The 12764-nt window shown below is 39.9% G+C and overlaps 1 protein-coding gene across 2 annotated transcripts in view; it reads right to left on the bottom strand.

Annotated features, from left to right (window-relative positions):
- The window catches only part of ADAMTS12 (ADAM metallopeptidase with thrombospondin type 1 motif 12), a 371361-nt gene that overhangs the window by 125057 nt on the left and 233540 nt on the right, over nt 1-12764 (bottom strand). For both annotated transcript variants that reach the window (XM_016953471.3, XM_016953472.4), the window contains exons 7-9: nt 9833-9982; nt 1209-1352; nt 477-621 (exon numbers count right to left, since the gene is read on the bottom strand). In XM_016953471.3, coding sequence (XP_016808960.3) covers nt 477-621; nt 1209-1352; nt 9833-9982 — 439 coding nt within the window. The remainder of the gene's footprint in view (nt 1-476; nt 622-1208; nt 1353-9832; nt 9983-12764) is intronic.

Genomic DNA, 12764 nt, shown 5'->3' with positions numbered 1-12764 from the left:
AGATAGAACAGAGCTACAGATTCTTCAGAAGGTACGGTGTCAAATCCTGAATTATTATTTGGACGTTGAAAATAAACAAGAAGAATGAATTGGTGAATAAATCCTACTTCTAACTTGGGAGCTGCTGGTACTCTTCAGCCAGATGTGAAATTCAAGAAAGGGAGCAATTTTAGGGATTAAGTTGGTTGCTATGGAGTCTGCAGGTGTGAATCACTGTGAATCCTGAAAATCACTATGGAACTGTGTCAAACACCACCCAGTTGCAATGGAATATAGGCTTCGTAGAATACCAAGGTGGCAATGTCAAGGCATGTTATTCCAGCTTAATTGTTTTCCCTTACAGACACACCTTGCCTTAAATATAAAGCTTCTATTTCTGTGTCTGGATGTTCAGATTTCCAAATATTGTCCTGGCCCTTCCTTCAGCATGCTGGAGATCTGAAGCCCTGCATATACCCACCAAGAGGTACACTTACTTCTACTTCCTGGCAGAAGGTAGCATTGGGTCCATATTGTAGCTGGCACTGGTGGTGAACATCATAGATCACTCCGGGGGCAATGACCTTGGACTTCAAGCCTTTCTTTTTAGGTATGTCATCAAGACAGAACCCCCAGCCTCGGCTGAAAACAAGTTAACAGAAATGAGAGGAGTTGTTTAGGATTCCCTTTACCTTCAGCCTTTCATTCAACAGAAACTTCCCTCTGGTTTACTCTTTGTCCTTTAAGACAACTTTATTATTTACAAGGCAGAGAACTCTCTAGGCCCATCATGGGAGTTATTAAAGAAAATGCAAATCATATCCCACAACATAAGCTTAGTTTATCTAGAAAATACAAGCCATGGTAAAATTAGAAAATCATTATCCTACTCTCAATGAGGTTTGAATGACCACTCTTATCTCTGTTGGGTGTTCCTGCCAGTTCCCAAGGACTTAATTCATAATTGGCTCATAGAAAGCTATTTTGGGGCAGGAGCAATCTGGGATGGGACAGGATGCTCACCTGCCTGTGACCAGAGGGCAGAGCCCATCTAGACCTCAGGATCAGAATGCAGAAGTGAAATCCGCCCCTTCTGATGCCACCCTGACATGGTGGCCTGTGGGATGGAATCCAGCCTTTTCCAGGCATCAGCTTCTCTGTGTAAAACTCAATGCAGCTCCCAATTTAAAGAGACCCAGGTGAGGGCATCATGAGACACTGTCACTTACTCCAAGAAGCGGGTGATGTACTCCTCACTGCACTTGGACCATGTCAGCGGAGTGGGATCGTACTGGAGCTGGCGGGACATGATGTACGGATGTCTGCCCACAGGCTCACAGTCATTTTCTTTCCCATCATGCTGGATGCCGAAGCTGGCAGGGAAGAACCAAGCACAAGAAGAGCCAGCAGGCAGGCATTAAACAGGAAGAAAAACCATAGTTTCCCTAAGAGCGTAATAACTCACAGACAGCCACATTTGTACAGAAGGCAACTGTTTGCAAAGTGAGACTTTGAAGTTGGAGGGGCATAGCTAATTTTCAAATGAAAAAGGACAGGGAGCATTGTAGGTATGCTTTACCTCAAATATGCATCCATGGGAGTCATGCAGCTAATTCAGAAACTTCTGCTTGGCAGAAGGCTAAGAGCTCTGTCTGGCTTTCTTTCTATGAATCAGGAGTCAGGAAGGCAAATCCTGCCCCCAGCTATTTGCTTTCTCCTGCTGCAGCAACCACAGTGCACAGCACAAAAGAACAAAACCTTCCTTCTCCCTTTTCATCAGAATTTAAGAGACAGCATGAAAGGAGAAGCCTCTGGGAGACTTTGTCAAAGCCTACAAGCTTTGAGGGATCAATGTCTTTCTACTATTGCTACAGGAGTCCTCCTAATTCAGTGGTAACAGCAGGATTAAGACAGATGATCTGTATTTGAACTCCAGCCTTGCCACTTAAATGACCTGTAAATCATTAAAACTTGCCTCATTTTCTTCTCCTAGAAGATGGGGTAGTCATCCTAGTGCTACAATGAGATCTGAATAGAATAAAGTTTGAAAACAATTTAACAGGGTACCTGACAGATAATAAGGGCTTCACAAAGGATAGAATTTTTTTAAAAAAACATTCTTGTTTTCTTTTTATCATGATCTAGCTTATTTTCCTTTTCCATATGAAAAAGTTTAGACTTTGAGATTTGTCAACAATCATATAGCTTGTTAGTGGTAAAACTAGGTTTCAGACACAGATCTTTGTGCTCCTAACACAGTACTCTTGTCCATGTGTCACTTGGTCTGTTCCCTGACCTTCCACTGCCAGGGCTGACCCAGTGAAGCAGCCTTTAAGGGCCTTGAAAAGCTTAACCATCCACCATGGCACGAGGGTGCCTAGGGAAGAAGACAATTCAGAAGCCTTTGTTTATAAGCCACGTTCTCAAGATCACCCAAAGACGTTTTCTGAGATTCCCAGAACTCTCTCCACTGGGGTGGACTTTGAGACACTAGACATTTAAACCTGGAGACATTGGCTTAAATTTCTAAATCTGTATGACCTTTTACTCTTTGTAGTGAAATTCAACTCGTCTGACTGGGAAGCTCATATCCAACTTTAATGAAACCTTCTGATCAGTATTAGCAACTCTTGCTGAGAAGAGTCTTTGGGGGATTTGGAGATTTTCTTGTGTTTTCATGCATTATGGTATTATCAATGTACTTAACAAACTCTAATCATATTCCACATGAATATAAAACTCACAAAGGAGTCAGAGAATCAATGTACAAAGCTCTTACTACACACCCACAAAGAATGTGGTTCAACGAAAGCTTCCTTCTGAGCAGGTTTTCCCTAGCCTGCTACAAATCCAGCCCCACCCAGATCATGAAGTACTCTACAAGTTTGACTGTTCAGTAGTTAAAATCCTAAACTGCAAGCAAGGTTCTAAAAACCTACATGAATAATGATCTTCTTGGCTGTGGATATGTCGCTACACCAAGCCATATAATCTAGGGCCCTCACAAATAGATTTTTAAGTTTTCTCTCAAAATAAAAGTAAAATTATTCACTTGGGTGATAGCACAAGTTACTTTCTCTTTTGCATTATACACAATCAGTGATGAAACAAACAAGTGTGCAAAAAACAAAGGGATATCTTTGTTATTAAACTATGATGGGTGTCTTCTTGGGATATTGTTTTAATATATTTTTCTCCTTATGGTCTGTCCCAGGCCATTTCGTTGATCTTGCCAATGTTTCTTAGTTTGGTCCACAGCTAATTAGAATTATACAACTAAAAAAGAAGTACCTGAGAGGCACCTTAACAGTTTTTTTCTATTCTTTATTTTTATAAGTTTGGGGGATACATGTGCAGGTCTTTTACATAGATACATTGCATAACACTGAGGTTTGGGCTTCTAGTGTACCTATCACCCAAATGGTGAACGTTGTACCCAGTAGGTAACTTTTCAACTCATTCTCCTCCCACTCTCCCCAGCTTTTGGAGTCCCCAGTGTCTATAATTTCCCTCTGTATGTCTATACATACTCATTGTTTAGCTCCCACTTGTAAGTGAGAATATGAGGTATTTGATTTTCTAAGTTATTTCACTTAGGATAATGGTCTCCAACTCCATCTATGTTGCTGCGCAAGACATGATTTCATTCTTTTTTATGGCAGTGTAGTATTCCGTGGTCTATATATACCACATTTTCATTATCCAGTCATCTGTTGGTTGATTCCTGACTTTGCCATTGTGAATAGTGCTGCAATAAACATACGAGTGCAGGTATCTTTTTTACACAATAATTTCTCTTCCTTTGGGTACCTAACCAGTAGTGGGATTGCTGGGTCGAATGATAGCTCTAGTTTTAGCTCTTGAGAAACCTCCATACTGTTTCCCATAGAGTTTGTGCTAATTTATATTTCCAACCACAGTGGTGTATAAGCATTCTCTTTTCTCCACATCCTTGCCAATAGCTGTCCTTTTTTGATTTTTTGAATAATACTCATTCTGATTGGTGTGAGATAATACCTCACTGTGGTTTTAATTTGCATCTCTCTGATAATTAGTGATGTTGAGGATTTTTTATATGTTTATTGGCCACTTTTGTGTCTTCTTTTGAAAAATGTCTGTTCTTATCCTATTCCTACTTTTTAATGGGGTTGTTTATTTTTTCTTGTTCAGTTGTTTGAATTCCTAATAGATTCTCGATATTAGTCCTTTGTCAGATGTATAGTTTACATATGTTTTCTCCACTCTGTGGGTTGTCTGTTTACTCCACTGATTATTTCTTTTGCTGTGTAGAAGCTTTTTTGTTTAATTAAGTCCCATTTGGTTATTTTTTGTTTTGCTGCATTTGCTTTTAAGGTCTTAGCCATAAATTCTTTGCCTGGACCAAAAGAGTTTCTTTCTTCTAGGATTTTTGTAGTTTCAGGACTTACATTTAGGTCTTCGATCAATCTTGAGTTAGTTTCTGTATGTGGTGAGAGATAGGGGTCCAGTTTCATTCTTCTGTGTGTGGCTATCCAATTTTGCCAGCACCATTTATTAAACATGGTGTCCTTTCCCCATTGTATATTTCTGTAGACTTAGTCAAAGATCAGTTCTCTCATTGTATATGGGGTCCCCCACATACACAATGATGTTACTTGCAAACAGGGATAGTTTTGTTTCTTTCTTTCCCATATGTATGCTTTTTATTTCCTTTCCTTGTCTTATTGTACTGGCTGCAACTATTAGTACTATGTTGAATAAGAAGTGGTGAGAATGGACATCGTTGTCTTGTTTTTGATCTTAGGGGAAACATATTCAGTGATTTAGCATTAAGTATAATATTAGGTTTAAATTTTTTGAAGATGTTCTTTATCAAGTTGAGGAAATTTCAGTTTCTGAGTGTTTTTATGATGAATAGATGTCAAATTTTGTCAAATGTTTTATCTACTAAAATTAATATTAATATAATCATGTGGTTTCTCTTGTTTAGCCTGTTACAATGGTGGATTATGCTGATTTTCAAATATTGAGCCAGCTTTGCATCCCTGAACTAAATCCCACTTGGTCATTGTGTCTAATTCTTTTTTTCTTATATTGCTGAATTCTACCTGCTAATATTTTGTTAATTTTTTTACATCTATATTCCTGAAGGATATTGTTCTTTAGTTTTCTCTTTTGCATTGTCTTTGTCTGAAATTAGTGCCAGGGTAATACTAGCTGCATAAAATGAATTAGAAAGTTTTCCCTTCTCATCCACTTTATTTGGTTTATGATTCTTGGTTGTCGACAGGTCTTTTCTTTTAACATTGAAAAATATTGCACCACTTCTTTGGGCTTCCATTGTTTCTGATGAGAAATCCACTGTCACTCGAATAGTTTCCCTCCTACAGATGGGGTATCATTTCTCTCTTGAGCTTTGAAGATTTTCCTTTCTCTTTAGATTTCAGAAGTTTAATTATGATAGGCCTGGGCATGGATTTTCTTTGGGTTTAACCTGGTTGAGTTTCTCTCACCTTCTTAAATATGTGGGTTTATGTCTCATCCAATTTGCAGAATTTTCAGCCATTTGTTCTCTGAGCACTTTTTCATGCCATTGTCTTTTTCCTCTCTTTCTGAGGCTCCAATGACATGAACGTAAGATCTTTTGTTATATTCTCACGGGTCTCTGAAGCTCTGTTCAATTTCTTTTAGTCTCTTTCTCTTTGCTCATACAGATTACATAATTTCTATTGTTCTATTTTCTAGGTCATTAATTCTTTCCTCTTTCTCATCCATTCTACTGTTGAGCCCTAGTGTTCACTGAGCTTTTTATTTACATTATTGCATTTTTCAGTTCTACATGTTTGACTCTTCTTCATGTCTTTTATTTCTTAGCTGACACATTATTTTTTCATTTGTTTAAAGGTTGTTGGTAATTGCTCATTGAAACTTTTTCACCATGGCCGCTTTGAAATATTTGTCAGCTAATTCTAAAATCTGTCATCTCTTGACATTCTTTTTTTTCATTCAGTTTGAGATATTCTGGTTCTTGGTATAATGAGTGATTTATATTGAAACCTGGAGGTTTTTATATTATTTTATGGATTGTATTTAAATCTTCAGTTTTAGCTTGCTTTTCTGACACTACTCTGGAGGGGAAGGGAGTGGGGCCACTGCTTCAATACTGCCAAGCCTTTATAGGTACCTGAGTTGTCAAAGGGATGGCTCCTTGTTACTGTCTAGGGGTGGATGAAATTTCTGGCTCCCCATGTAATCTGTCCTGACACCACAGGGGTGGGGCTAGGGGAGCCCTCATTACTGGCCTGTAGGGATCAAAGTCTTAGTCCCTAACTGGTCTTTTTGACACTACCCAAGTAGTGGTGTTTGATGCTTTGTTATAGCTTCACACAGATGCAAGTCTAGGCTTCCCACTCAGACTTTGCTAGCATAGAGCCACAGTTTTACAGTTTTTTCTTTCCTTTGCTGTTCACCTGGAGTGGAAGAGTTACTGTCTAAAATTTTCTGCCTTGTTAGACTGTCCCTCTCCTACTCCTTTGGATAGAGAGAACAGGCGTATGTGGGTGATTTTGTGTGTGCTTGTGTGTGTGTGTGTGTTTGTATTTCCAGGTTGTTGCCATCATCAGTTCCAAGTCTGGCATATATGAGAGAAAAGAAAAGCCAGGGAATTCACCACCATGTCACTCTTCAGGTTCTGTGGTCCTCAGCCTGTCTTCCTTCTCTCCATCTTTCAGTCTTCCTATGTTTGTTTTTGATATAGTGTTCAGTGTTTTTCATCATACTTAGTAGACGGCATATGGAAAAGTATGTATATTTTATCTTCCATGGCTTATAACTTTCTAAGGGGCAGCATTTAATGCCCCTGAGTAAGTTATTGGTAACAGATGCTACTGGTACCTGTTCATAGACTCACTACTAGCTGCCTTCCAGCTGTTACTATATGCATCTCTTTACCTGGGATTTCTCCAGAGCCAATTAGACTGCTCTGCTGAAAGTATCAAGGAATTATTAATAACAACCTCTGGGAACAGCCTCTAACCAACAGCTTAAGGGTGTTGGTATATAAAACAGCCCAGTTCTTCTCACGTTGGGTAGGGTAACTCTGAAACGTGTGTTGTATACCGTTCTCGGAGTTTGTCCATGGGATTAAGGTTCAACTGCTCAGAGTGGAAGCTGAGATAATGAATTGTTTATTGTCTAACTTCCCTGTTCTCTTTTACACCCTACTACCCTACTGGTATTTCCTTTACCTTCCACATAAATTAATTGCTCTCAAATCCTTGTCTCGGGGTTGACTTTTTTTTTTTAGTTTTATTTATTTATTTTTATTTTATTTTATTTTACTTTTTTATTTTATTTTACTTTAAGTTCTGGGATACATGTGCAGAATGTGCAGGTTTGTTACATAAGTATACATGTGCCATGGTGGTTTGCTGCACCCATCAACTCATCATCTAGATTTTAAGCCTAGATTATGCATTAGGTATGCCCCGAATGCTATCTCTCCCCTTTCCCCTGAACCCCGACAGGCCCCAGTGTGTGATGTTCCCCTCCCTGTATTCATGTGTTCTCACTGTTCAACTCCCACTTATGAGTGGGAATATGAGGTATTTGGTTTTCTGTTCCTGTGTTAGTTTGCTGAGAATAATGGCTTTCTGAATAAACTCAAAGACGGTTCTCTAGTTCTGCCTTCAGTGTTCTTTAATTCTTTTACTTAGAAACTTGATAATTAGTTAGAGGTTTTTTAGGAGCTAGATCCTCACTTTCTTCCTGCATAATTGAAATAGAGCAATAATAACAACAAAAGCATAGGATGAAGAAACCTTACAGTAGTTTTATTTCCACAATGCATCAGATAGTTCTGAACGAGTGTTCAGTTTAAACTTACTACAATATCAAAGTGATTCAGGTAGTGACTCAGTTCTAGTCTGTTAAATAATCCACCACTCCCAATAACTACTAAACATCTACCACTAATATTTGTTTTTAAGTGTTCAGGGAAATTGTGCCCAAGTAATGTTACCATGAGGTTCTTAACTTTATTAGAGAAAATTTGAAATCTGAAAGGAGGATCATACTTGCCCTTAGCTTTGTTTACTTAGGTGGCCTTCCTTACAAAGGTGAAGTGTCCATGCCCAGGAAGTTAAGTCAATGATTGCCTCAAAAATTGGGCAACATTGCTTTTGAAGGACATGCTTAACATATTCTTGTTACAAGATCAGGTTGAACTTGAGGATAGAAAGAATCCTTCCTTGGAACACAAAAAGTGAGGATTCGAAAACGTCTTTTATCAAGCAAAGTCTTTTCCACTTCTCTTTGGTTTGAGTATACCATTGTTGGGATGGCTTGAGTGATAACTTCTCAGTTTGACCCAGTTACAGTCACCTAGCATTGTTTGGCCAGCAGGTACTGTTGACATGTCTTGACTGAAGGCCACAGGGGCCATGTCCTTCCACATTTCAGAACTGGGGACTCCTGTCTGTTTGCGCATAACAATAACTTAACATTTTGCCAGGTTTTATTATCGACATGCCAACAACTATGGCCTAGCCTCATCAAGATGGCCAGCTCCCCTGCATCCCTAATTATTATTTAATGAAAGCAAGTCACTTAGCTTCTCTATCTCTGAATTTTTGACAACTAAGGATACTGGAATATATCACATTTATAACCAAGGTCTTTTTGGTGAGAATCCAATAAATCACCTTAGATATTGCCTAGTTCAACCTACTCATTTTATAGATGAGGAAACAGGTATAGAGTGGTGAAGGGAATTATCTAAGGTCATAATATTGGTCAATAGAGAAGTCAGAACAACAATTCTCTTTCTCCAATTCTCAAAGCAATGCTCTGGCTTTATAATGTAGGTAAAATTGTTTTAGAAAGTCCAAATGTTATATTAGAAAAATGGTGAGCAAGCCGAAACTGGAGAGGCCAGGCCTGGAATAATTCAGTCTCCAGTGTTTTTTCCAATCCTGCCTCTTTTCTAGTTGTGCACTAAGAATATTCCCCAGCATTTTTCCTTCTTCAAAGGGAGGAGATCCAGGCTGGTGGATACATGACAGGCAGGGGATATAATTCAGCTGTTCATGTGCCTCCCCACGCAGTTTCCTATTAGTATGATGCTCTCTTATTTGTGGTTAGCAAATATAACAGCAAATAAAGTTACAAATAAGCTAAGAACTTTCCTCCATGGAAACCTCTGATATCTGGTGAATTCAGAATCTCATTATATCTTCACTCAAGCATTCTGAAACCTGCCTTCAAGGAATTCACCTAATCAAATTCACACATTTTTGTGAACAACTTGGACATCCAGTTAACTGGTGTTCACATTATAGTCTTTCCAAATTTACAGCAGTTTTCCATTTTTTATTTATTCCATGTCCTCCTTTAATAAACATAAGTAAAACGGGACTAACAGTACCATCTATTTCAAGAGGTTGTTAAGCAGATTCAATGATGCAATGAAAAGCACAATGGCACAAAGTAAGGTGCAAAAATGTTAGGTTTTATGGCTTTTTAGTGATATTAACATTATCATTTCATAAGAACTAACCAAGGGTTATTCCTCAATTAAACAACTGAGTTCAAGCTTATCTCTGCCCTTCCTCCATTCTAATCCAGAGAACTGGAGTGGCCTATTTGGTTCTGTGATGTGTGTGAGTATACATGGTCTGGGCAGTGGAGACATTGGAGCCCATGAGGTGCATTACTATCCCCACTTTACAGATGAAAGCAGAGGTTGAGGAGGGTAAGTCACAAGCCACAGTATAATCTGAGTCTCCTGACCCCCAATTTGAGGTGTGTTCCATTCTCTCTGCTGATATTGACACATGAATATGGTGAGCAAACCTCCCTATCATTGGCCCTTTACCTGTGTCCTAGCTCATGGGCAATTGTGAAAGCCAGAGGGAGTCCCGAATCTTCATTGATGTTACAACTGCGGTGAGGCTGACACATTCCTGAAAGGTGAGACAGGCCCAGGGTCTCGCAGGGGCGATTGAAACCAGCACAGATGTCCTTTCTGAAAGCAGAGAATACAGAAGCTCAGGCGCCCAAAGGAACATCTGGAAAAACCTCCTGGAAAAAAATCTGGGTATAAACTCACATTCAATATGGTCTGTAAAGAATGCTTGGCATTTTTTAAAAAGTCTACATGAATGTAGGCAGCAATTTTGAATTCACTGGGATGATTCTGATTTTACCTATTGATTACTGAATTTCACCAACACAGAATGTGGGAAAATATAGCAATGTGTTATTTTGAGCTTATTTTGCTCTGGATCTCGGGAGGTCAAATTACATGATTTGGCCAACAAAAGATTTTATTGAAAACTCAAGTTAATTTGAACTTTTAAATAGGGAAGGAACAATCAGCAGTGACTGGAGTTTTTCAAATATGAAAATCCTTTTTAGTCTTTCTGAGGTCTGTGTTCAAAACTCATCTAAGAACTTCTTTTTCCCATTCATGAAAAAGATAGTTGGTCCCATCAACCTATCCAGAGATTTAATACTTGTCTATCCAGCCCCATTCCACTAACAATATTGCATGTATGAGAGAATGCATGCCTGTGTGTGCATGTACACCTAGAATCTCAGAAAATACTAATTATGGCTTTTAAATAGAAAAAACATGCTCCCATAAACTGGTAGAGATTATTTCAATCACGGACAAGAGTTTTGAAAGAGTCACTAATTAGTCATTAGGTTTTCTTTAGCACAAAAGGAGCTCTTTGCCAAGAGGGACTAGCAGAAATGGCCACAGTGTTATGAGCTCTAGTTAATTGAACACCAGCAGCTAACGGGGTTTGTGTGGGCACCATTTCTAGCAGCAAATGGTCTGCTTTTTTCATCCATTGGGACATGGAAAAGATCCAGACTTTGAGAACCCATGTGAATCTTCAGTTCTCCAGGTTGCAATGGCTGGGGTAATAGGACAGGAAAGAGCAGGCCCAGTCTCAGCACATGCACCACAAACTCAAATCCGCACTCTCACTAGCAGCAGCAGTTACTGGGGGTTCAGTACTGGAGAGCGAGATTATACAGCCCAGTCATTTACGTAACTTCTAGGTCTGTAAGAGAACCAATCAAACACTTTTCTACCCCTGCTGCAGAATGCACTTGTTATTATTTCATTCAAAAAGTCCAGGTCTGTGTGAAGCTGCTGGAAAAAGATGAATGGTGCTCATTGCTGATCCCCTGACTTTCTCATTTTGATATGGCAGGAGGTCAGGCACATTAAATACTGATTATAGAGTGCCTCTGAAGTGTCCAGCACTAAAGAAAAAAGTGGCTAACAAAAGAATTATAGGAACATGGTTCTTACAGGCCAGCAGCTTAAGCTCTACTTCCACCATGCACTGGGGCCACTATGTAACAGAAAATATGCCTTGGCTTGCAGCAGCCACTAGCTGCACATGTGGAACCCACATTGGGTGTGTTTCATGCCAAATCTTCCGTCTACTGAATGCTGTCCTGTAGAGAACTCTGTTAATGTGGATCTCAGGATAGTCTCTCAGAGGCAAAGCTCAGTCTCATACCTCCCGCCCTTCGTGATCCTACCTATCTTTTCAGGCAAGTGGTTTTCAAAGAGGGTGGGTGATTTTGCTCTTCACCCCCTCCTAAGGGACATTTGGCAATGTCTGCAGACAGTTTCAGCTGTCAGAGCTTGGAGGAGAGTGCTACTGACATCTCACGGGTAGAGGCCAGATATGCTGCTAAATATCTTACAATGCACAAGATAGGCCCAACGACAAAGAATCATCAGCCCCAAATGTTAATAGTGCTGAGGGTGGGAAATACTGCTATAGAACTTGAAATGCTCTCCACTGTCTAGGAGCTGTTGAGGTTCAACACACTTTTATGCAAACAGACCCCTGTCCTAAGGAAGGAAAGTGACTATAAGAAAAAAAGGAGATCAGATCCTTCGTATTCATATTGGGTAATAGCTAAGTTATGGCTGTTGGGGTCAAACTACCTGGACTTAAGTCCCAATTGTACCCGTTAACAGCAATGAGATTTTGGGCAAGAGACATAACCAAGGTTCAGTTTCCCTATAATGTAAAATATGAATGATTAATAGTAGCCAACTACCAGTGTTCTTGTGGGAAGTAAATGGAACAATGGCTGTTCTAATAGACATAGCACAGTGCCTGGTCCATATCAAACATTTCACACATGTAAGCTATCATTAACTCACTCATTTCTTCAGGTGAGAATGACAGGAGCATCTGATTCTGCTCTCAGGGGAAGGAAAGACTTTCTGAGACACAACTTAGTGGGCAATGCCATTCCCTGACTCTGGGGTTCTTCCCTACAGAAGTTTCTGTCTGACTGAAGCCTTCACCTGGCCTCTTGACCAGGTCCTCGGTGTCCCCAGGCTGTCTGCTAGCTCCCCAGAGTCCCCGTGCTTACATTCCACACCCATGCTATTTCCCAGGGGACCTATTGATCAACCCAAGGTGTCTTAGAACCTAATGTACCTACTGTCACAGGCTTATGTCAAAAACTTCCTGTGGGATACATTCACATTTAACCAGCGTTTGAATACCTTCACTCAAAAGAGTGATTCTGATGACTGGAGTTTTGGATCAGGGCAAGGTAGACATTTGGATAGGGTGGGGGCTGATTATCCTTCCTTGTAGGGATTCTATGCATTGAGATGATCTTATCACAGGGACAGATCACAGGGCCAAAATGTTCATGGGCAGCCTATCCTCCAAAGGGACAGTGCACACCAAGGGCCTTTCAGTGCTTGAGGTTCTCTGTGGTTGAAGGGCAGGGCCAAGAGGCCTCCTTTACTATAC

This window comes from Pan troglodytes, chromosome 4 (genome assembly GCF_028858775.2).
Source record: "Pan troglodytes isolate AG18354 chromosome 4, NHGRI_mPanTro3-v2.0_pri, whole genome shotgun sequence".
Taxonomy (NCBI): domain Eukaryota; kingdom Metazoa; phylum Chordata; class Mammalia; order Primates; family Hominidae; genus Pan; species Pan troglodytes.
The sequence above is the reverse complement of the archived record's forward strand: the minus strand, read 5'-3'. Positions and strand labels throughout refer to the sequence as shown.